The sequence below is a fragment of the Rousettus aegyptiacus genome, unplaced genomic scaffold, assembly GCF_014176215.1.
Source record: "Rousettus aegyptiacus isolate mRouAeg1 unplaced genomic scaffold, mRouAeg1.p scaffold_m13_p_5, whole genome shotgun sequence".
Lineage (NCBI taxonomy): Eukaryota > Metazoa > Chordata > Mammalia > Chiroptera > Pteropodidae > Rousettus > Rousettus aegyptiacus.
The window spans coordinates 45,757,914-45,783,342 of record NW_023416308.1 but is presented as its reverse complement, the minus strand read 5'-3'; the positions used below and the strand labels follow the sequence as shown (position 1 = coordinate 45,783,342).

At 41.5% G+C, this 25,429-nt stretch overlaps 1 protein-coding gene across 10 annotated transcripts in view; it reads left to right on the top strand.

The window, feature by feature from the left end:
• DIXDC1 (DIX domain containing 1) overlaps positions 1 to 25,429 on the top strand; it is a 66,468-nt gene that overhangs the window by 31,830 nt on the left and 9,209 nt on the right. For 8 of the 10 annotated variants that reach the window (XM_016149045.2, XM_016149041.2, XM_016149040.2 and 5 more), the window contains 15 exons: positions 941 to 1,066; positions 3,206 to 3,437; positions 4,084 to 4,191; positions 9,623 to 9,735; positions 11,146 to 11,294; positions 13,911 to 14,000; positions 15,781 to 15,834; positions 17,120 to 17,170; positions 19,299 to 19,403; positions 19,816 to 19,869; positions 20,311 to 20,403; positions 20,484 to 20,555; positions 21,247 to 21,327; positions 21,672 to 21,833; positions 22,352 to 22,418. In XM_016149045.2, coding sequence (XP_016004531.2) covers positions 941 to 1,066; positions 3,206 to 3,437; positions 4,084 to 4,191; positions 9,623 to 9,735; positions 11,146 to 11,294; positions 13,911 to 14,000; positions 15,781 to 15,834; positions 17,120 to 17,170; positions 19,299 to 19,403; positions 19,816 to 19,869; positions 20,311 to 20,403; positions 20,484 to 20,555; positions 21,247 to 21,327; positions 21,672 to 21,833; positions 22,352 to 22,418 — 1,557 coding nt within the window. Of the gene's footprint in view, positions 1 to 940; positions 1,067 to 3,205; positions 3,438 to 4,083; positions 4,196 to 6,507; positions 6,995 to 9,622; positions 9,736 to 11,145; positions 11,295 to 13,910; positions 14,001 to 15,780; positions 15,835 to 17,119; positions 17,171 to 19,298; positions 19,404 to 19,815; positions 19,870 to 20,310; positions 20,404 to 20,483; positions 20,556 to 21,246; positions 21,328 to 21,671; positions 21,834 to 22,351; positions 22,419 to 25,429 lie in introns of those variants that run through there. The other 2 variants (XM_016149046.2, XM_016149047.2) reach the window with 2 other exon arrangements.

The window sequence follows — 25,429 nt, the reverse complement described above, 5'->3', positions numbered from 1 at the left end:
CCTTAATTATTCTCTTTTCCTTCACATATGCCATCTGTTTTATATTAAAAATTTACTCAATATCTGACTTCTCACCAGGCAGCCTCTTCTGCTCTAGCACAAACCATCATTATCTCTTGCCTTGACTCTTTCATTTTCTTTCTCCTTGTTTCCTCTCTGTGTTATCTATGTCAGAGTGAACTTTTAAAAACATAAATCAGATCATGTAACTCCCTTGCCTTAAACTCTCTACTGGCTGCTCATTACACTTAGAATAAAATTCAAGCTTTTTGCTCTGGTCCATGGAACCTTTCACAACCTGGCCTTGCTTCCCTCTACCTTCTCTTAGAACTCGACTCCTCTTCCCCTCCACTCCAGCCACACTACTGTTGTTGCTATTCCTCATATAAGCTGAGCTCATTCCCACTTTGGGGTTTATACCTGTAGTTCCTCAGTCTGAAATGCTTCCTCCTCAAATCTTAACATCTCTTTATTCAGGTCTCTGCCCGAATGTATCATTAGAGAGGACATGTGTTTTTCCTCAAAGCCCTTACCACTACGTGAAATTATATTAAACACTTGTTCATTAACGCAGTCAGCTGTCATCGCTAGATACAAACTCTGTAATGGAAGGGACTTTGCATAGTTCACTGATGTTTCTCTGGTACCCAGAATGGTGCCTAGCATATGCTGGATACTTGATGAATGTTTGTTGAATGAATAAATATACATGGTAACTTCACAGGCCTCTGGGAATAGATTTGACAATCTGAAGGCCCTAGTAAAGGCTTTCATTTTCCTATTCCCCATCCAAATTACAAACACCAAGGCTTTACTCACTTGCATATATGTATATAATATTTGTCTTTACATCAAATATTCCCTTTCCTTGTGTCTGGCTACTATGAGACTTTGATAATATTCCTCCCTATAACTTCATGCATTTTCTCTCTTCTAACAGCAGGAGAAAAACTGAGTGGGGTACAGCTGAGTCCTAATAACCAACAGGAGATGAAGAATAATGTGGAGAAGGTGCTACAGTTTGTGGCCTCTAAAAAGATTCGTATGCACCAGACTTCAGCTAAAGGTCAGTGTCTCTTTATGTTCTTTGTGGATGAGTACACTCATCTTTAGCTGGTGATTGCCACCCTCAGAAGAACCATCGGTTGTATAGCTGAGAGTTCTGATGGACAGGAGAAGGATTAAGGTTATGTATGACCTCATGTCATTTTACCATAAAGTTATCCTCTTGGGATGGAATGATTATCAAAATCTGACTGCTTTAGAAACATGGGTGAAGATAGAAGTTCTTTATTCATTTTAATTAAATAAAGGTTTGCTTGAGTATGTATAGGATAATTGCTAGAGAAGAAATTATAAAATTGGGATATTAATTTTAGACTGTCTCATTTAAGTTATCAAAAATGAAGATAGATTATGTTTTTCAAGTTCCTAGGGTTTCATGACCAAGAATTATTTCAAGTCATAATAGCCTACATTTTTTCCCATCCAGTTTTCCAGAAAGTAAGTATTTTCTAGCATTCTTTTTTTTTTTTTTTTTGGCATCACGGAACATTTCAGGCAGGATAAAAGAGCCTCTGTGACTTCTGAAACATGCCTTCTGCTATAGCCACATGGCCAGAAGAGGATACCTCTCAGTCATTTTGAGCCCAGGCTGTAAGGAAGAAAGGGTGTAGGTGTCCTTAGAGAGCACAGGCTCCCCAGTCTGCTAGTCATTTCTCTAGAACTGATTGCAATATGGTTCTGCTTCAGCTTCAGTTTCTGAGCCTGATTGCCTGTGGCTCTAATGAAAATGGGGGCAGAGGGAGCACTCCTTTCATGTTGTACTATTGATGTTCTCTGTGTTGGAGTCATTTAGGTGGGGCAGATACTGACCACTAAAAGCACTTTGTAGAAGATGCCAGTCGATCCTTTTCAAAGCTTTTTGTGTTTAAAAGGCTATCAAACTAAAACAAATAGAATTTTACCAATCTCCTCACATTAACTGCAGAGGAGCTCCTCACCAGATTATCACATTGTTTTCTGCCTACACATCTCTTTTTTTTTTCTAGGACAAAATTTAGAATGCAATAATATCTCTAATTTGGTCCACATGAGGAGTGGGCTTGGGGATCTGGCCCATTAAAGTCAGCTATTTTGAGGGAACGCTGCCACTCAAGACATCATTTTCTTTTACCTAGAGAAGTGCAACAGCTTCCTGATTAGTCCCACGGCATTGATTTTGTCCCCCTCCCATCTGCTCTCCACACTGCAGCCAGAATGATGTTTCTAAGAATATACAGGCTCATGCCAGCCGTCTGCATCTGAGGGCCCCTAGGATAAAATCCAAAGCCCTTCCTGTGGCTTGCCGTGCCCTCTCTGACCTGACCTCTGATTCATCCCCTCACTTTTCACGCTCTCCCCTTGCACTCTGACCTCTAGCTATGTTCAACTTTTAGTTCCTCTACCACAGAGCTGTGCTATAGAAATATAATATGATACATGTGTAACATAAAAGTTTTAATAGCCACACTGAAAAAAAGAAAAAGGGTAAAACTAATTTGAACAATAAATTTTCTTTAACCCAATATATCCAAGAAATTATCATTTCAACATGTAATCAATATAAAAACTATTAATTAGATATTTTGCCTTCTATTTTTTGTGCTAAGTCTAATGAGATATTTTTCATTTGTGTGTGTGTGTGTGTGCGCGTGCTACGTAAATAGTACACTGACAGCGCATTTCAATTCAGACCATCCCTACTTTCAAAGTGCTCAATAGCCACCTATGGCTAGTGGCTGCCATGTTGGACAGCGTGGCTCTAGTCTATCATGCTCTTGTCCACCTCTAGACCTTCATGTGTGCTGTTACCTCTTCTTGGCATATTCTTTTCCTTCTCTTCCCTCATCTGGTGAACCATTATTTGTCAGTCAAGTCTCAATTTAGAACTGAGTTCCTCTAAGAATTCTTCTCTGAGCCTTCTAGATAAGATGCCTCTGTTCTGAGCCCTGAAAGAATCCTGTACTTCTCCTATCATAACACATTATTGTACTTTATTGTAATTGCTTTTAAATCTGTTTCCCTGTTAAACATGGCTTTGTGGGGATGGAGACTTTGAATGCCTTGCTCACCTTCACCTGCATCATTAGCAAATACGTATTAAGTGAGTGAGTCCTCAGCTCCGTGCCTCCCTTAGGACCTTCTGGTTTGTTCTGCCCCTCAGATATTGTGGAAGGAAACCTGAAGTCTATTATGAGACTGGTGCTTGCCTTGGCAGCTCATTTCAAACCCGGCTCTAGCAGGACAGTGAACCAAGGACGGAACTCTAGAGCTCCTCTGCAGAGTCACCAACCACACTGTGCCACTGCTGTGGCCCAGGGGGCAGCTGCTGCTCTGGCTGATGTGTGTCATGACATGTCACAGTCAGGACGGGATGTCTTTCGATACAGACAGAGGTAAGGGTAGAACTCTGGGGATGGGAACTTGACTCTCTCTGAAATTTCTTCCCTTAAATGATGCTATGCAGTCAATGAAAATATCACCTAAACAGCCCCATAGTGCAGAAGAGAGCATGGAGTGGAGGTTGGAGCTGGCAGGCACTCTAAATGAGAAAAGCCCTTTCCTTTAGAGATATTTATTTTGCAGTTACTAGAAAGTAAAGGAATTATATAGGCGTTTTTTGTTTTTTTGTTTTTTTTCTTTTTTTTTTTGCTCTGGTGCCCCAAATTTTAAATATGTGCCTTTGGCACAGTGTTTTCTTCACCGGGAGATATATGGGAGCAGTGCTCCAATTCATCTGGGGGAGTCTCTCCCTGGAATGTATCCTGAAGGCCAAGCTGTCCTGGAGAGTCGTGGCAGGAAACACTTTGGCAGTTGTGTGTCTGCTGAGAGAGCACGACCCTGAGGTGTTGCAAAGATTGGTGAAATTATTTGTTTTTGTGTCTCTCTTCCCTACTAGGTTTCAAGTGTCTTTTAAGGCGGGGGCTTTGCCTTTATTCATCTTTTTTCCAGTAGCGCTCATAGAATGACCATCTATCAGTACTTGTTGAGTTGACCTGAAGGACTGACACCTTCTCCTTTGCTGGTGCCCTCTGACTTTAGGAACAGCAGCATGGATGAGGAGATTGAGAATCCATACTGGAGTGTGCGAGCTCTGGTGCAGCAGTACGAAGGGCAGCAAAGGTCCCCGTCTGAGTCCAGCTGCTCCAGGTAATTGTGGCCTTAGATTCTTTACCACTACAATCATAGCTAAAAACCGAATTCTTGGGGGTTCTCAGGGTTCTCAGCTTCAAGTAGCAACATAGACAATAAGGCACCTAAATGCTTTCTCTTTCCCTCTGTTTGTTTGGGTTTAAAGGGGAAGCCCTCTGTATCGCCTTGTTGTTTTCTACAGGCAGGAGGGTAGGGATGCCGGTGAATTTCCCTGTGCAGAGCCCCAGTGCCGGTGCTTAGCTGTGTCCACATGGGGGCATGACTGGGACCTGTTAGAGCTAAGCTGTGATTCTGGTAGTTGCATATCAGCCGCCAGTGTTTATGAGAACCAATTCCATTGTACTGTTTTTGTGCCTGAGTGTAACTCTAAGTTATGGCCTGGGAAGGCTGTATAAAAAAGCTCAGCAAGAGAAAATGAGCAGAGTTGCCTTAGGGCATTAGAATGTTTCCAACTTTCATTTATAGGGCTGGGAATTGTGGCAGATTAGTATGCATTTGAGTGGGCTAATGACGAATGTGACTGTAGCTGAAAGGCTGTCTATATCCCTTAGAGCCAAGTGCAGAGACTGAAACAGGACACAGTGCTCTAATAAAAGCCTGATCAATGTCAAGTATAGTGGCAGGAAAAGGCTGCTTTCCTGGCTCATGTAAATTATGCTTCTATAAACACATCCCTAGATCATATTAGCTCATTTACTAATTTCATTTCATTGCTGAATCATATTTAATTTTTGCTCTTATGACCTTTTCTCTCCTACCTCAACCCAGCTTAGTCTGGGCTAAAGCCTAATTGTTCTTTGTATTACATGTATTTTATGTCTTTGTTTTCTTCCTATTTCTTTTCCTCATAAAATTCCATCTTTGTTTGATGGACCCATTTCCTAATTGAGGTCGCATGGAATTCTTTTCTGCATTTTAATATACTGATAACCTTGCTCAACTTTCTTTAATTTTCACATTTAATAGATGTGGCTTTTATGTATAAAATTCAAATAACATGAAATTAACCAGTAATCATTTTAAAATGTACAATTCAGTGGTATTTAGTACTTTTGTAATGCTGTGCAACCATCACCTCTATCCGGTTTGAAGACACTTTCATCATCCCAGAGGAAACCCTGTAAGCAATAGGTGTGCTTTTAATGAGAATCTAAACCATTTCTTTCTTGCTTGCTGCTTAGGCTATCGCTTGGTACAGAACCAAAGGATGTGTTGTTGTATAATGAGATCTATTGCTTCCTGCTTTTCGCTCTTCAGTATCTGATAGTGCCTGCCAGGTTTAGAGGAGAGACAGAGGGAGGGATGGGGAGAGAGGGAGAGGAGAGGAGAGGGGAGAGGAGGGGAGGGGAGGAGAGGAGAGGAGAGGAAAGGAGGAAGTCTGGATTTCTTTCTGAGAGCACCTGCTTCCTTCCTCTCTGACAGGACTCCTACTTGGACAGAGGCAGGAGCCAGTGTAAATTAGGGACCCACTGGAAATCTGGCTGCAGAGGGCTGATGGTGACAGTTTTCTGGGAGGAACTCTGAATAGTTTGCATTCCTCTTTCCGTCTTTAATCCCTTCCTTATTTTGTCATTTTCTTTGAAGCTGACCTTTTACTCACTTCCTTGGTGTGCTCAGTCAGCACCTTTCCTTTTCCTCAGTTCCCTGGGACCCAGCAGGCTCAGGCACATTCTGCCCCGCTTTCTTCACCCAGGGGAGCCCACCTAATGGCTCAGTGACCATGGATAGGACCCAGAACCCGGAGAAGGTTAAGATAGGAAAGATAGCCCCTAGCGTCTAATTCCCTGCCCTCGCTCCTCTAGAGTACCCGGGCCAAGCCCTGCCTGCCTGTTGCTTCCAAGACCTCGGGCCAGCCTCTTACTGTATCCACGCAAAATGATCTTTAATTGGGAAAAAGAACACACGAAACGCCCGAAGGGAAGGCGGGAGGAGATGGGCGTATAGCGGTTTTCCGGGGGTAACCCCTCCCGCGAGAAGCCGGTTTAGACCTATCCCGGCCTCCGTGTCCACGAAGGGAGGGCTCAGGGTAGAAAAGGCAACGTTTTCAGGTCTGGGCTTCTCAGGTCGAGGACCACATCCCCTCCTGCGGGTTCTGCCCACCGGCGGCCCCTCCCAGCCTGGCGGGCGCTCCTACCCGGCCCCGCATCCTGGCCCCGCCCCTGCCCTCGCCCTGCCTCTGCCCCGACTCTCGGCCCGCTGAGCGCCCGCGGGTGTCGGAGCCCGGCGCTGCCTGGCCGCGTGTGACAGCCTGGGTAGGGGGTGGGGAGGGGAGGGGCGGGCGGGGAGTGGAGAGGCGCTGCGGGGCCGGGATTGCGCGCACGCTGGCCGCCGGGACTCGACCGCGCAGCGGGAGCCGCGGGATCGTTTCTCGAGGTCGGAGATGGGTTGACATGCCTGCGCCCGGGGACATGCCTGGAGCCAGGTGGCCGCGGAGACCACCCTGCGGCTGCTGGGGACCGGCAGCCTGCGAGGGGAGTCGGCTTCCGCCCAGACCCGGCTGCTGCAGTGTTTGAGCTGCCGGGACAGCGCGCCTCGGAGCCAGGAGCATCCCGGTCCCCGGAGCATCCCGGTCCCCGGGGCCGAGACGCCTGCCTCTCTGTCCTCCCTACTCTCTCCTGCGATCGGGGCCAGCAGCTCTGGTAGTTGGCCTGCCCGTGGAGTCGTTCTTTGGGCCCCAGCTTGGGGAGATATGCCCGAATTTGGGAGCGCTGTGAGTCTCAGCCTCCCACCTCACCCAGGGAAGCGGGCTTGCTGAAGCCGGAGCCAGGAGGGGGACCATGGGAGGGACGCAAGTCAAATGGTGAGCTGAGGCCACTTTGGTTTTGGAGGTGGGGGCATGGATGGGAACGGGGCCAGGACTGTGGGATGCTTTTAGCCAGAGACAGACGGGCATGGGCGGGGGCGCTATATTGGGGAGAACAGGCTGCTGGCCTGAGATGATCACTAGAAAATACGGTGGGTTTAGGAAGCTGGAGCCAGCAAAGGGGAAGGAGGAGTGGCCCTTTACCCTGTCTTGTCTCTGCTAAGGGAGGGCACTTCAGGAGGGAGCTGGACTCTCATCACCCACTACCTATTTAAAAAAAAAAAAAAATGGTTTGACTCTTAATTTGCAAGTATCTTTGCTGGGGGACTAATTGTCTAATAAATTAAGGTTGGAGTAATGTTAGACCTGTGGGAATTAAGTGTATCATTTGGACCTGATTTGTAATCACTTGTTCCCTGACTTGAGAGGATTATAATGGCAAGTAGGGGATTACTTGTTTGTAACAAAAGGTTTTTAAGCTAATCGGGGAGAGCTAATCATATATCATATAATTAATTTAGCATGTAAATACTTTTCTCTGACTCGAGGCAGAGGATTAAATGCACCATCCTCATCCATAAGGAGGTTCTTGGGGAAATAGCAAGATGCCTGCTCTGCCCTGTGCCTCAGGATTTTTCTCCCTCAGGTCCTTTCTCTTTTAACTTGGCTATTTAGTTTCATGGTCTTACCTCTCTGGCCTCACACACTGGCAGCCTTAATTCTAGAAAGAGAAATGTTGTTTTCTTCTGGCTGCTCTGCCACTCCCCCAGTGGGGTTGGATATGCAGACATCCGCCTCCTATTGCCCTAATATGGGCGACAGCTCACTTAGGAGAGAGAAGGTGGAGCTGAGCATGCGTCTCTGCTTTTAGGGAAGCTGTTTTCCAGGTTCACACTACCCTTCCCAACCCCCCTTCGTCTCACACGTTCCCCCACTGCGCTCCAGCCAAATGCAGACTGGGACATGTCAACCATAACACCTCGTCAGCTGAGAAAGTGTTGTCTTATTATTTCTCAAAGAGGAGCAGCTGTTGCAGGCTTCTGTCTGCTCTTGGATCCCAACTTCTTTTAGGAGGTGAATGCTGAAGCCTGAACAGCCATAAATCTGTCCTTATAGATGACATAGTACCCTTAGACGACTGCTTTCCCAGCAGCTGATTCATGTTGGCCTGGAACTAACTTAGGTTGCCTAAGAAGTGAAAGATGGAGAGGAGAGTTCTATAAAGCAGTTACTTTTTCTAAATACCACTTCTTGCCACTCTTCATCCCTTTTGCATGTTCAGATTGCAGGTCTATGATTAAGTACCTTTCTTTAATTTAAAGACGCAAACAACATTAAAATTTGTTTTGTGGTTCTAATAAGGATGAGAGTATATAACTGTTTGAGGTCATTCCTACCAAAGCCCTTAAACTCTGGACAACGCGGCCGATGAGACCCTAGTCCTCAGGCTGCTTCAGAAGTTTTGAAGTCTCTAGCTATTTCCACTGTGCTTGGCTCTAGTTTTTACTGGTTTCTAAGAAGATGAAATGTTAACTCCTGATCGTGGCTGTGAGGATTAGCCTGGGAGACTTCAGGGGCACATTAAGTGGGTCAGTGAATCCTAGACACTGACACTGTTGTCTGGGTGATGGATTTGGAAAGAATTCCTGAGAGGGGGCTGGGCTTGCAGACCCCACAGCCCCTGAGATTGTTTCAGTGCTGATGTTCTCAAGGTGCGGTGCAAAGAAAAAGGGCTCTTCCAACAGGAGCATCAGCCTCACATGCCCAGCTTGTTTTACAGATTTGCTGTTCTGGAGATTTAAAGTTCTACTTCCCTAAAAATCTGAATAGTTCCTTCCAAGGATAGTAATTATGTCGTAACTTAAGAATTGTTGCAAGATTTCTCATGACAGTTTGAAAATAGTGTGGCAGAGATATAAATAACTCTTTGATAGGAACAAATCAGGTAAACCTTTACTATCTCCTAGCAGGTCTTTTCCCCCTTTGACCTATTACCCTTTTCCTTGTCACATCTTAGCTTTGTTGATATATCACTGCCCCTTTGCCCATTCTGGTACTGTCCACACTCCAGCAATTTCTCTCCGCTGAGGTACCATCCACTTCATTCCCTCCTTTGGGATCAGCCCAGAGCTGATCTTCTGTGATTACTCTGCTGGTATTGCTGCTTGTCTGTGAAAGATTAATGTATTGGAAATAGTTTTTATTTTTTTCCTATCTCCCAAAGCTACTACAATGCATATTACATCTGTCTCTGAACTTGGGCCCAAAGTTGGTGGTGGTGGTAAGTAAAACAAATCAAAATTAAACAAAACAAAACTTGGAGCTCTATAAAATGTTAGATTACCTATCCTTCTGATAAATCTCTTCTGAATGAATTAGACTTAAAGGCAGCCTTGTTGTGAAAAAGATTTCCTAGGACTGGCTCATTTGTTCATTCAGGATTTATTTTGTTCATTCAAGAAGTTTATTCATTCTACAAGATTTGTTCTTATTGTGGGCCAGGTACTGCGTTAGGCAGTAGGAGTAAGATGAATAAGAACATACCTCTGGGATAAATTATGAATGGTGACTTCAAGACAACTGTTCATCAAATAGTTGTTTCTCTTCCTTTTTCTTTGATAACAGCTTGACTTCACCTAGTCCTGTCCACAGTGCAAAGAGCGAATCCATTATCACCCAGTCGGAGGAGAAGGCAGATTTTGTGATTATTCCCTCTGAAGGAATAGAGAACAGAACAGGTACTATTTCTCAGCCTGCCTGGGTTGGCTCAAGGAACAGCCCTCAACTGGAAGAGTTCAGAGGCCCTAACTATCTACCTGTAAGCTCCCTGGCCTCGTGCCTCTCTGTAGTCTGTGCATACAGGGTCAGCACTAGAGGGCTCTAATGCTTTGGAGCCAGTTAATGTAATTATCCTCTTACAGAATGTCACTGCCATTGTCCTAGCTATCAGAAATCCTGCAGCAGTATAGACAGGCTGTTCCTCAGCCAGCTGCCTATGAATTAGGAGATGACTTGGAAATAGTCAGAAGCCTTACTCAAGTAAACAGTTTTCATTATTTCTGTGCTATACAAATAATTTCAGTACTTCCCTAACTTAAATTGGGGCCAGGAATATAGAGTAGAATCTGAAGTGTCTGAGAGCAGGTCTCTATCAGGCTTGGTGTCAGGGCTACTGAAAGGACCACAAGGAGTTCCCCTTATTTAGACTTCTTCCTCTGTTTCAGTCCCTCTCCTTTTACTTACATAAACACAGCAGGAAACATGGAAGAAGCAAACATTTTAGATAGTTTTATTCACCTTTAGGGGATTCAATGAAATCCAAGTCCTCAGAAGGAAAACTAGAATTAAATTCTTCCTTATTCTGCTCCTCTGCCAGCCCTGGCATTAGTATCAAAGAATCAGTTATGTTACTGAGTCAGAAACTCCTGGGACTCTGGGGAGGGAGAGAGAGAGAGCATTTATTGAGTGCTTGCTCTGGGCCAGGCACTATGGGGCCCTGCACATAAGTTAGCTCACTTAATCTTCACAACAACCCAAAGGGATTATGCTTATTATATTCATTCTTATGAATGAAATCAGAGCGAAGAGATTGTAAAGGTAGGAAAATAAACCAAGAGAGATTAAACAATTTGTGCAAATATGTTTTTACTGGTTTATTTCCTGTGCGAATCACATGGTGTTATATATGATGGGGTCAGTCATGATAGAATGGTCAAAGGAATATTAAGTTGAGATCTCCCTCCTGAAGCTCCAGAGCAACCAACCAACAGGAATTTTGTTTTCTCTGCATCTGACAGCTCCCCTCTTTGTACGTAGCAGAATCAAGCTCTGAGAATGCCAGTTCTGGAGAATTAAGAGTAAAATCTATGTCCCATACCAAGACTCCTGAAGAGGCGGTCTTATTGCTTCCTAAACATTCTAAAGAGGATTTATTTTCCCAACAGAGTAAGTGTTGCTTTTGTGAGCCTGAAGTCAACAGCCAGCTCGTTATATTTCGCAACCCCACCTGGTGGAGGGCCCGGTTTATGCAATGAGGACAGGTTCAGAAGGCAGGTGACCTAATTGTGAACGCAGCGGACTGTGAACACTTTCTGCTGGAATCTCTGTTTTCTTCAACATGAACTGTATTTCCTCCTTTCATTTTCTAGAGGATACAGACTCTCCACTCTCCCGAGACTGGCGACCAGGTAGTCCTGGAACCTACCTGGAGACTTCATGGGAAGAACAGCTGTTGGAGCAACAAGAACATTTAGAAAAAGAAATGGAGGAAGCCAAGAAAATGATATCAGGATTACAGGTAACTCTTTCACTTGTAGTTTGTCTTGGGTGCACCAATCACTATTCTTAAATCACTGGTAACAATTGAAATTAACTGACTTAGTTTTGCATAAGGTTAGGGTTGAATGGGGAATTTAGATAGAGGGAGTATTACACAAAGAGCAGAAAATTCCTTTTATGTGAGTATAGTATTCTTAAATGGACGTTATGGACTCTTGTTTATGGCACAGCTGTTAGGAGTTCTGCAGGTCTGGGACCCATCATTGAGCCCTACCAAACTCTTCTCTGGCTCTCTATTTAAAGGTGGGTTTCTCCCCTCTCTGCAGCTACAGACTTGCAATTGCAGCTTCCCGCAGAGAATGGTACTATGAATAGTCAGGGGTTTCCTCCTCGGAATTCTCCAGCAGGAAAGGTGGAGGAGCCAGTAATGCTACAGGTTTCCATTTCAATCTAGCCCAGGGATTTAGGTACTCCTAATGCATTTGCAAATGGATGCCTAGGCATGATGATCGTGGGGAAGAGGTTTTCTTTGAGCAATGAAACCCTTCAGTTTTCCTGTATCTTCAATGCCAGCTTAGTAAATCTGCCCCTAGAGACCAGCTGACCCACTTGACTTAGTTTCTACCCTGAATTGACCCCCCAATCCTCTGTCATTGTGCATCTGTCTCTATCTGGGGGAGTCCTTATAGTATGCTGATGACCCTGAAATTGCCTAGGAATATCCCTTTCTGTTTGTGCTGGGAACTGCACTGCTTCTGAATTGTCAAATATTTATGGACACATAAACAAAGCCTACATTATGTGAGTGGCTCTGGCAGCCGGCAGGCGGTGGAGGGCGTGCTCCCAGCCAGCCAGCAACAGGGTGGGGACACAAAGGGTTCCTACAGAATAAAGGAGTTTGGTGCTGTGGTGAAACAATTTGCATAATGTATGCCCCAGGAACTGAGAAGGGTTGGAGGAATGTTTACTCCTAAACATTCCCAAGGAAGAGTTTCCCCATATTTGCTCCATATTTTTAAAAGGTCTGCCTTTTAGACGCTCCATTTCTTTCTTTCTCTGACACTCCATTAAGGAAAGGTTTAATTAACAGAATGGTTTTTATTGTTGTTACTGTTGTCCTTTAATTGGAAGTATTAAAGCATGGAAAGTTTTGGGATTACACCCAACCAGGTTTTTCCCAGGATAATTTCACTGTATGAACATAGATATCCTTTAATTTGGCTCTCAGTTTGGTTTGTAGTCTGGGAGAAATCTGAGGGCAGATTAGATAGAAAAAGAAGAGACCTGATAGGCAGAAATTCAGCATCCTAATATTCTGTGCAAACAGAGGAGTTTTAATTCACAGCCACATGATCACAATGAGAATTCAGTTCCAGTATAGCATACAATGGGGCTCACAGCATCCACTGGGCTTCTTAACTCCTTCGGTGATGAACAAGTTGCATGCTAAGCTATGTCCAGGATTTCTGACTTATTAGTATGCCGAAGTTAGAGGCTGTTGAACTCTTGGCCGCTGGCGTCAGTTTTCCTGTGATGTTGCTTTCCCTTAGCAGCCCTTTGGCTTATACTTGCCTGTACCTCTTGCCATAACTCCGTGGGATAACCAAATTAATTTGATTTACTGAACTTTTTTTTTAGTTAGTGTTTTGTAGACCAACCAGTGCTTGGATTTTTAAATGTTTTTATATGCCAACATTTGTGGTGTCATTTGTGTTATATTTATTGAAATAGAATTTAACCTCCGTCATTTTTCTCTTTTATCGGATTGAGAAAAGCTCGTGATATAAAATGGGGACACATTTTTTTTTTTTAATTTAAAAAGGTTAGACATTTATATATGGGGACACATTAAAAATGGGGACACATTTTTAAATCTTTCACTGAGCTGATAGGTCCTGTAATACCTACCTGCAGGGGTAGATCCAAGTTTTGTGAGCTCCAAAGTACACAATTTTAGAGGCCATCTACATATACGCATACAATATTATATATATGACTTTAGGAGGGTAGTGAATATATGGGGGCAGGGCCCTGGGTCCTAAGTATTCTTAATTTCTAGGTAAATCTGGGGTGGGGTGCATATTCTAATGAAAATAAAGCCTGGCGGGGAGAGTGGAAATGAATGAGGATGTCTCTAAGCAAATGTTTTTTCCTTCTTGTTTTATCCAGGTTGCCTTAGGGAGTAAAAATTCAGAATTATTGAAACAAAGCCAAGGCATTGCTTTAAATGTATTCTAACTAATTCATTATAATAGACCCCTGCACCAGGAGAATTCTGCACTACTTTTAGTTCATTTTCCAGGTGGCAAAATTTAGTTTGAGCAGCTCAGGTTTGAAATGTCATTTCCGAGAGGAAAGTTTATTTTAGATTGTTTTCTGGGGCCCAGGAAACTTGGAGCAGAAGATTCAGGGACATCCAGAGAGGAGACAGAGGCTTAGAGCATGGGCTCGACAGAAGGAACTCCAGATAGATCCAAGATGAGCAATTGGAGATACCTAAGGATCAAAAATTATGAAGGAGATTTCTAGAGGAAGCCTGGCTGCGATTTCAGTATGGGTTGAGCCTACCAAGCCCAACCCTAGACTTGGTTATCTGAAGAGAGTTAAGTTTCTTTCTGTCTTTGTGGTTATTCAGGCCTTACTGCTCAATGGATCCTTACCTGAAGATGAACAGGAGAGGCCCTTGGCCCTCTGTGAACCAGGAGTCAATCCTGAGGAGCAGTTGGTGAGTTCCTTCTCTTGTGACTGGACACCGAATAGTCAGTTCGTTTTATTTATTTGATTTGTTTTTAGCATTTGACCTTGTTGTCCATGACTTCTTAGAATACTTCCTTCCCAGGCTCCATCTCTCCTGGTTTTCCTAATAAATTATTGACTATGCTCTATGCTTCCTTTCTTTTTCTTTCTTTCTCTCTCTCCTCCACCGCCTTCCCCCCAACTACCGCCTCCCCCCGCCTCCCTCCCCTCCTTCTTTCTTTCATGAACAATTATTTATTGAGTGCCTGCTGACTCTTACTGGCACTGTTTCTAGGTGCTGGAGATACACTAATGACAAAACAGACCTAAGACCATATCTTCATGGAGTTGACATTCAGGTCCCTCTTGAAGCTTCTCTTTTTCTGCCTGTGCCTTAAATGTTGGTCTCCTCAGGGTTCACTCTGGGTTCTCTCCTATCCTATACATTCACCTGGGTAATGTCGGCCTCCATGGCTTTACTCACTTTCCATGTGGCTCAGATGTTGCCTCTCAACTGTTTATTTCTACCTCAGCTCTCTGGGGAGTTCTAGATTTGCATGTGTAGTATGCAACTCCGTGTTAATTATCTCCACTTATATGGCCTGTAGCATTTCCATTTCAATGAGTCTTAAATGAAACAGCTTTTCTCTTCCCACAACCAAAATTCCTTGTCCTTTTGGATTCTGTTTTTTTTTTCTTTTTTCTTCTTATTTTCCTACTACCCAAATGCCCCAAACAGAAATCTGAATTATCATCTGTGAATCCATTCTAACTCTTCCCTCTACTTCCAATTAGTCACCAACTTTTGTTAAGTTGACTTTTTAAATATCTTCATCTAGTTTTCTCTTTTCTCACAGCTACTACCTTCATTCAGGCCTTCATCCAGTATTCTAGTGGCCTTCTAACTGGTTTTCTGATTCTTCCCCTGCCCTTCTCTAGTTCATTTTCTGCAAAACAGCAAGAATAATTTACTTTCAAGGCAAACTTCATTTTGTCATCTTTTGCCTAAAACTAATGGTTCCCCATTGCCAGTGGGGTAGCGGAGGCCAAGCTAACCATTTCCTGTAATGGTTGAAGGTTGTTCACTTCCCTTCCCATAATTGGTAAGGGACTTTTCAGTGTCATAGCTGAAGACCAACAGCCCTGGTCGGTCACTCCCCTTACGGCCCGCCAACCAATCATAATACATTTTACTATGAAGAATTATAAGATGTGTATAAAAAGGAACACCCTGCTGTGAGATTAGAGCTCAGCCTCTGAATGTGAATTGGCTGAGCCGGTGCCAGCACCAATACACACTGCTTCCTGCTTATTGCCTCCGTGTCCAGTCTCTCTGAGTATCCTGCAACACCCTAACTGGCCTTTCAGGATCTGGCCCCTGTTTTTCTCTCCAACTCCTTGCTACTTCTCTTTCTGCTTGCCCAGCCCCTGCACCCAACACACACACACACACACACACACACACACACACACACACACACTCTCTCTCTCTCTCTCTCTCTCTCTCTCTCTCTCTCTCTCTCTCTCTCTCTCTCTCTCTCTCTCTCTCTCTCTCTCTCTCTCTTCTAAACTCTATTCTTATTCATATTCTTGCTCCACCCTGGGCATATATGCTTCCACTAGAGCACAAGAACTGTTTTCTGTTCTTCTTTATAGCCACAGTAGAGGGCTAGCTAGCATCTAATAAGTGCTCAATAAATATTTGTTGAGTGAATGACCTCTGAATTTCATAGCATAGGTATATAACCATCTCTTTGCTTTATATTCAGATTATAATCCAAAGTCGTTTGGATCAGAGTATGGAGGAGAATCAGGACCTAAAGGTATGTCAGGACATGTACATTTTACTTTTTGAAGAAAAAAATGGAAATGTTACACACAAACTTTGGAACAGTAATGGGGAGAGGGAAAGGGATGCAGACCTAGGACTTTTGCTGTATCTGTATCTGTTTTATGTCTTTAATTGAAAGAGTGATACATCCTAAATTAGCAAAAAGGTGACATCTTTTTAATCTCGGTGGTGAGTAGTAGGTCTCTATGTCATTTTTGTTTACACCTTTCTGTATGTTTGAAGTGTTTCATTTTTTCCTTTTTTAATTAGAATTAAAAATGAATCTAAAATCAGTAAGGTTCTTTTTTTAATAATTGACATATAACATTATATTAGTCTTAGGTATAAAACATTGATTCAGCCTATGTATATGTTGTATAGCCACCACAATGTCTAGTTAACATCCACACATAGTTATGTTTTTTTTCTTGTGACGAGAACTTTTAAGTTCTCTTAGCAACTTTCATATTTATAGCACAGTATTATTAACTATAGTCTAATATGGTCATTTTTAATGAATACTTCCCAGAATTCTTTTAGGTCAGTGGGTCTTAACTATTTTGGAGTTATATTACTAAAGTCATTAATCCTCTCCCCAGAAATATGCATGAGTTCATTCGCTGACTTGAAGTTTTGTCAGAGTGACTTTGGAACCCATCTGTGGAATCCAGGTTAAGAATCCCCATTTTAGATATATTAATTCCAAACTCTCGATGTGATACACTAGGAAAGGAAGGGAGTGGAGTGAAGTCCAAGTTATGGGTGCTTTCTCCTAAAATCTCTTTTCTAGCGACAACCATATGCACATATTTCATCTATTGTAAGGGATGTTAATTAGTATTTCATGACTGGGCTAAATGTGTTTTTGTTTGGTCCAGAAAGAACAATACCTTCTTGGAGAATCAAAGCACTCTAACCCTTTGCCAATCATTAAAAACTAAGATAATCATTTAATGACATTGGGGGTAGGGATATTAACATATGATCATGTATTTCAGTGAGCTGGATTTAGATTATTATGATTAAGTTTTGCTGTCAATGAAGATTGCTAAATATAGGAATGAGAGCCTATGGGCGGTTGAGCCTGAGTGCCAAGGGGTCTTCACTGAGTCAGCTTTAACTGTTTACCAGACCATACCTGTTTTTTTTTGCCTCAGTAGACGGTTAATTTTTCATGAAGCGTTTATTTGAGTTCTGTGTTCTTACTGACAGAGTGAGGTAATGATTCTGAAGCAGCCCAGATGCTACCATCTGATTTAACTACATTTGATTTGCAGAAGGAGCTGCTGAAATGTAAACAAGAAGCCAGAAACTTACAGGGAATAAAGGTAAAAAAGAAGACATTATTTCTTTAAATAAACTCTCTACAAGGTGAAGTAGTCTACAGGTGAGAGTGGGTGCCGGGAGGCCAGTTGGGTCCCCTAGTCTTTCCTTGTATACCTCTGGTGGGGCCTTTAACTGACTCTGTGCTAACAGTAAAGGGAGGGCTTTGTGAGTGGGAAGAGACAGGAATGTTGAGGAGTATACCTTTATTTTGCAGAGGTTTATTTCTGGTAGTTATGACTGCCTGGTGCTGTCATTTTCCTCTGTACCACCTTGATTTTTTCTATATGTAAAAACAATCAGTTTTTACATTTTTCTTCAGTTTCAGGGGTCTTTTTTTAAATCAGTTTTCTTGAGTTCTAAAGAAGAATTCCTCTAAAAATTTTTAATTTACTTAGTTTTTGAATAGTTAATAACATTCAGACATGTTAAAGTGAAAAAAAAAAAAGGCACAAAGGATAATCCTTGAAAAGTCTGACTTCTAGCCCTGTTCCGCATTTACCTAGTTCTTTTTCCTGGAGGCAGCTTATCAGTTATCAACAAATATATATGTTTGTATAACACCCCCCCCAATAATAGTATATTATAAATACAGCATGACATGTTACTTTTTTCACTTAGCAGCATATCTTGGAGATCATTCTATTTCAGTATGTAAAGACCTCTCTAGGTCTTTTTTATGGCTGCATAGTATTCCAGTATAGGTACATATGCTAATTTATTAAATCAGTCTCCTATTGAGGGTCTTTTAGGTTATATCCAATCTTTTGCAAATGCAAAACAGTGATCTAGGGAATGACATTGAATATGTGTTATTTCACCCAAGTGGTGGCATATCTGCTGTATAAATACCTAGAAGTGTTCTTAGGCTGCTGCTTTCTCCCCCTTTCTCTACACTTCCATTCATGGGCTAGATTAGAGTGTAACTCAGCAGCATTTTTTTCCAGAATATGTTCTGTAGCCTTAGTCCTTTGAGATACTTTAGAAAACAAATGTGTTCTATGGTCAAATAAGTTTGAGAAATGCTCTACCAATTTGAAGATTCACAGTGAATAGTAACATGTTAAAGGACCTTTCTCATAAAGAAGGTGGCCTAAAAAGAGTTTAGAATTGATAACCACAGAAACGTTTTTCTTTCTCCCATGCAACACTTACTGACATCCCATAGAACACACTTTGGGAATTGTCCCTCTGGGCTGCTGATGCCAGGGGTATATTAGAATCTCTCTGCCATGTAACGAACATCATGGCGGACAGCATATTTAAGAATGGGCTCCTACATTCTCCAGAGCCCGCATTATTTCTTTGCAGTCTGTAAAGAGAGAAAAATCAGGGTAAATATACTAGAATGCAACTCCAGGCCATAATTCTATTTGAAGTAACTGTGGTTGGAGGAAGGTGTTACTGCTGACCCTTTTAAGTAAGTATATACAACCTACTTTTTCTTAAGCGTGGTAGAAATCAAGAGGGTCCACGCTGAGAGAAAGATAGCCTAAGGTTGTAGGATACTGGGACGAGGAACCATCAGTCCAAAAAGGGTTCTGAGCATGGAAATATAGTCCCAGTCCTGGTCCAGACGAGGCACGGAATCCAGTGGCAGCAGGGCAGAGGCAGGGCTCTGGAAGACAGGGTGGGACTGATTTCGGGGATTCTATGTGAATGGGGTGGCAGAAAGAGGTCCCAGCCTCCTAGGAAATAGGGAGCTGGTGGAGAGGTAGGTAGAGTATTTACATGTCTAAGATACAGATGAGAAAGCCACGGTGGGCGGAAGAAGAGTGCATCGTCCAAAATCATTGTCATTAAATGTAATTTGAATCTAAGTCTGTCTGATCCCAAAAGCCTCTCTCTAGGATATCATACTGTCAAGAGTGAAGTAGAGGGTAGTGGTGAGTAATAGGTGGAAGAAAAATCAGGTTTCAGTCAGCTTGGTAGGACAATGACAGGATTTTCCTTTACATGCTAGTGTCCTATAAGGGGACAAATAAAACCCCCTGCTTATCTCCTGTGGCAAGATCCTTATATTCCTTTTGTCTCCCAGTTTGCCAGAACTAATGCTGAATATGCAGTGAGGGGTTTAATTAACTTTTTGTAATAACTGGAACCACAATAATTAATATGCTTTTTTTCCTCTAGGATGCGTTGCAGCAAAGGTTAACTCAGCAGGACACATCTGTTCTTCAGCTCAAACAAGAACTACTGAGGGCAAATATGGACAAAGATGAGCTGTACAACCAGAATGTGAGATAAATGAATGAACGCTGACTTTATTGTGTCCCAGAAGCAAAATAGGATACTATATGAAGTCCTGTTAGATCTGTCATCCTAATCTCTTAATTCCAGGATGTCTTCTCTTGGTGTCTTCACTTATTTTATTCCCCATCAGACTTATCTCTGTTCCTAGTGAAAGCTCATGCCACACCGGCCTTGACTCTTCAACTGAGGACACTGAGACACTGAGACTACATTGTGGTTCTACAGTTTGACTGTTTCACTAAAAACATGGAGAGTAGCTCTGTGGTTTGCAATAATTATGCCCTCTCTGTGCTGTATTCTGTCACTGCTAACATGAGCTCTGGGTATCAAGTACCTAGTTTCCTACTGGGGCTGGCAGGTAATACCTCATGCTAGTTAATTCTTATCCTTCTTGCAGGTGGATCTGCAGAGGAAGCTAGAAGAGAGGAACCGGCTCTTGGGAGAGTATAAAGTAAGAATGAACATCAGTATGGGAATGACTTCCGTCTGACCTTTTATGAACAGCCCATTGTTGCTGTTGTTCAAAGAGCACTTACATACTCTGTCCTCATCTTTGCTTTCAGTGAGGGAATCTTTTTCTGTGTTCCCTGATTCACTAACCCTGGAGATAGAGAACATGGCTAGGAGAAGGAGCACAGAACTAAGAGTCTGGAAACTTTAGTTCAGTCTTAACTTTTATTTTCAACTAGCATGGATGCCTCATGCTAGTCCTTGTACAAAGAATCCTTTGCTCTGTGCAAGAGTGCTATGGTGTGTGATGCCTTCCAGGTGTAGCTTCAGGAAAGGACTATTTCCCTGAGGCTTTACTTTTCTCAGGTGGAAATAGCTTCGCAAAGGGTGAAGTGTTCAATGCCCTTGGCTTTGCCACACATCTGAAAGCTCTCTGTTGCAGAAAGAGCTGGGGCAGAAGGATCGCCTCCTTCAGCAGCACCAGGCCAAGTTGGAAGAAGCACTCCGGAAACTCTCTGAGGCCAGTTACCAGCAGGTGGGAACATTTTCAGCCACTGACTTTCCCGCCACTCTGGCCTAGAGAAATTCTTTCCTGATTTAGTCTCTGATTTGCAGGTGGATCTAGAGCGGGAGCTAGAACACAAAGATGTCCTTTTGACTCACTGTATGAAAAGAGAAGCAGATGAGGTAATCTGGAACTTGGGGTCTTCCACATTTACAAGGGCAGAGAGGGAGATTCTGTTTCTGACTCAGGGCTGAACCAAGGCCACAGGTTGATTTGTTAGGAGACAATTTGATGAGGGGCTTAGGAATGCAGATTCCAGGATAAGAAAATCTGGTTTAAGATTCCAGCTTTACCACTTTTGGCCATTGTGTGACCTTAATTTGCTTAGCCTTCAAAAAGAAGCTTATCTGGAAAGTGGAAATAACAGTGGCCCTTTTTTGCTGTTTTGAAGCATACACAAGATAATCCAGGTAGATCACCAAACACATTCCTGATAGATCCACATGGCACAGTCAGGCTCAAGAAATGTTAGTCGTTCTTATTTTTTAATTACTGAAGCAAAGGTAGGAAGTGCTGGAATAGCATTCTCAGGCCATCCAGTGGCCAGGCAGAAGCTAGCTTGGGAGCCTCCAGGCTGAGGTTTCCATTTTGTTCATTTTGCATTCACCAATACCTACCAAGTGTCAAATACTGGGGCTAAAGAGAAAAAAAATCTCTGCACTCATGAAGCTTGCATTCTAATAGAGAGATGTGAAACAAATATATAATTAGATACTATGTCAGGAAGTGATAAATGTAAAGAAGAAAAATAAGGCAGGACCTCTTGGTTTGGAATTCTCTCGTAACAAGTATCATTTCTTCTTGCTGCTATAGGTGACCAGCTACAACTCTCACAGCAATGGTTTTCTCCCTCCAGTGGTAGGAAAAGGAGCTGCTTCAATCACACACAGAGGGGTATGTTCTTTGGATTTGAATACAAACCTGTTGCTTCAGCTAAAATCGGAAGAATATCTTAGCCATCGCCGGTGGACTAGGCCTTTAATATCCCAGTTCCCTGATTCCTGCATCTGTCAGGCATATAAAGATGTGAGTCACTTGCTATCCAAAATTAACAATTAGTGGGCAAACAGTAGGCCTACTTCTGTGAAGGGAAATTTCCTACTATTCACATCTCCTCCCTCAAAAATCAAAGATCTATCCTGGAAGTCTCTCCCCTATGTCTTCCTCAGCCCAGTGGTTGGCACGTGATTGTAATGTGGCACTGCACCATGCCAATAGCATCTCATTTTTGTCCCCAGACCAGTGACCTGCAGCTTGTTCGAGACGCCCTCCGCAGCCTGCGCAACAGCTTCAGTGGTCATGACCCGCAGCACCATACCATTGACAGCTTGGAGCAGGGCATCTCCAGCCTCATGGAGCGCCTGCATGTCATGGAGACCCAGAAGAAACAAGAGAGAAGGGTAAGCCTCCTTCTACGGTGTTTCTCTTAGGCAAGCTCCCCCCACAGCTTAGTTTTATCAATTTTAATTTAGATGAATGCAGTGCTAAAAGATGAGAACCTCCTGGAGGTTATAGTTGCTTTGCTCTTATTTTTTCCTGTCAGTGGCGCTGACTCTTCATCGTGGTGTGGCAGTCCAGGGAGGCAGTTCATGATAACTCTTGCTCCTAGCAACAGTGTAACTGTCAAAGGGATTGTGGTTCTTGACCCAACGGGTCTCTCTTTACTGCTTATTACGCTTCCTATTCCCCGCTGAATGCTTTTGGCACTGAAGGAGGAAATATATGGGAAAATGCTTTGGAAACTAGAAAGCCTTTTATAAATGTGCATTATTATTGTTAGGATAAATTTGTCCAATTTAATATACTTTGGAAGAACATTGGTAGAAACAAGTATATTTTAGGTATACTTTTATGATTTAAATTTCTTGGTTAAGTTCTCCTGTTGATTATAACTCGTGATTTTTGTGCGGCTTTCTAGGTTCGGGGCAAATCACCCAGAACTCAAGCAGGTAGTGAATACCGGGAGTCCTGGCCCCCTAATTCAAGTAAGTACTCATTATTGTTGAGTAAGGACTCCTAGCATATTTGCAAAAATTTAGTGTTTTTCATGCTACTAATATTTAGGGGAGAGAATTTTTCTTATAGTACCTCACTCTTAAAATATGTTATTTCTGTAGCAATAATAGAATCAAGTTATTTCTAGGACTTATGAAGACACAGCCATCATCGTCACTTTCATCACCCCAAGTACCATTTAGTGGTGTGCAGGATGCTACTGACTTAGGCTAACATATCTTTGGAAAATATCCAAGCTCAAAACTTACACTGAACAAAGCAAAATATAAAACAACAAAAGCACACATACAAGTCATCCTGTGCACACAAGTCATTCTACAGCCCCGCATAGCAGAAAATTTCCAGTTCTTCCTAGAACCAAGCTTAATTTCTTTGGGGATTTTCCTTAAAATTTGGAGTACTTATGTCATTCAGTTTTTCTGCGAAGTTGTTGCGCCATCTAGTGTCCTTGGCTTGGAAGTATATTTTAGCTGGCTCGATGCCTACTCATTACATTTTTTTCTTTGTTCATTTCAACATGTTGGAAATTTGGTTATCTACACTGGAAATGAAACAAAGTTTGTTAGTACCAAAATTAGTTTCAGTTTATTTTTCCAGCATTGTTTTGAAACATCCATTTCTGTTTTCTTAAGAGGCTTTTTATTTTATTGTTATCCTTTCCAGTTCTTTCTTTAGGTTAGTATAAACTGCCAATGTAGATAAGTGTAACTATTTGGAAATTCTTTTTCAAAAGTCTAATAAATTCCTCCCCTGGAAAAATCCTTTTTTGTATATGAAATACTTATTTACAATTCTACAGATAAATCTACAGCAGCTAATATACTAAGGTGTTAATCTAATATCTGTATTCACAAATTATCTGAAATGTTTTTCATTGGAAAATACAATAACTTGCTAGCCATGTAACTATATGTATATTTAAACGATCTAAGCGTATCAATTAAAAGATTAGATTTTTTTTTTTATACTATGTCGAACTTCTTTTTTCATCCTTACTTCCCATTCACAACTCAGACCACTGATTAAACTTCTACTCAGTTATTCCACTTTATGTTCTTTCTGTAGGATCAGTGTTAACTTTCTTGTTGACTAGTCAAATATATAATAAGTACATTAAATATAAATTGTCTATCAATAGACAATTAGATAAAGAAGATGTGGTACGTATATACAATGGAATATTACTCAGCCATTAAAAAAAAAAGAAATCTTACTGTTTGCAATGACATGGATGGGTATTATGCTAAGTGAAATAAGTCAGACAGAGAAAGGCGAATATGATATGATTTCACTTATATGCGGAATCTAAAGAACAAAATAAACAAGCAAACAAAACAGAAGCATACTCATAGATACAGAGAACCAACTGGTGATTGCCCGATGGGAGGATGGTTGGAGGACTGGGTGGAAAAGGTAAAGGGATTAAGAAGTACAAATTGGTAGTTACACAGTAGTCACAGGGATGTGAAGTACAACGTAGGGAATATAGTCAATAATATTGTAATCACTATGTAGAGTGCCAGATGGGTACTAGATGAATCAGGGGGGTCAGTTTGTAAATTATATAAATGTCTAACCACTATGCTGTACACCTGAAACCAATATAGTACTGAATGTCTGCTCTAATTAAAAAATAATAATTTAAAAAAGAGAAGAAAGGAAAGAAGAGAGTTAAAGTTCCCTGGGTCTTATCAACTCTACATACATACATATATACATACACATATATGTATTTAAATGGTCTAAGTATATTAATTAAGAGACTAGAAATTGTCAAATTGGATGAAAAAGTAAGATTCAACTATATTTTGTTTATAAGAAACCCATTCTGAATATTATAAGTAGATTGAAAGTAAAAGGATAGAAAAAGATATACCGTGGAAACACTAATCAAAAAGTGTGGTTATGTTAGTGTCAGATAAATCTACTTCAGAACAAGGAATGTTTACAGGTATAGAGATATAACATAAAGAGACCACATTCACCAAGCAAACATAACAATCCTAAATATGTGTGTCCCTAATAACACCTTCAAAATACATAAAGTAAAAACTGATAGAAAGTTTTTGCAATTGGAGACTGTAATACTCATTTTGCAGTAAACAATAGTACTAATGAAGAGATTATCAAATGAGGATATAGAAAACCTGGTAAACACTATCAGTCAACTCTTGATTGATATTTAGAGAACTTTTCACCCAGTGACGACAGTAGAATATATATTCTTTTCAAGTACATTCGTAACATTCATTGAGATAGCTCATATATATACATATACATATATTATACATATACATATATATATGTATGTATTTTTTTTTTTTTGCCATGAAACAAAATTCAACAAAGTTAAAAGAATTGAAATCATATAGAGTATTCTCTGGCAGTTATATAATTCAACTAGAGATCAATAACAGAAAAATATCTGGAAATTCTCAAGTATTTGGAATTGAACAACATACTTCTAAATAACCTATGGCTCAAAGAGGAATTCATAACAGAAATTACAAAATACTTTGAAATGAATAAAAAATGAAAACATTATATCAAAGTTCATGGGATGCAGCAGAAGCAGTGATTAGAGGGAAATTCATAGCATCAACCACATTAGAAAAGAGGAATGATTTCAAATCGGTGATCTCCTAAATGATCTAAACTTCCACCTTAAGAAATGTGAAAAAGAAGAGCAAGTTAAACCCAAAGAAAGCAGAAGGAAGGAAATAATGATATCGAAAACAGAAAATTAGAATAAAGTCGATCGAACAAAACACTCATTCTTTGAAAAGAGTAATAAAAGAGATAAACCCATATCCAGACTGCTCAAGAAAAAAAAAAAAAAGACACAAATTACCACTATTATAAAGAGAGGACATCAGAAGAGATCCTTTAGACATTAAACACATAATTAAACAAACAACTTTATGCTCATAAATTGTGACAACTTTGATGAAATGGATAAATTCTTTGAAAGACAAACTAC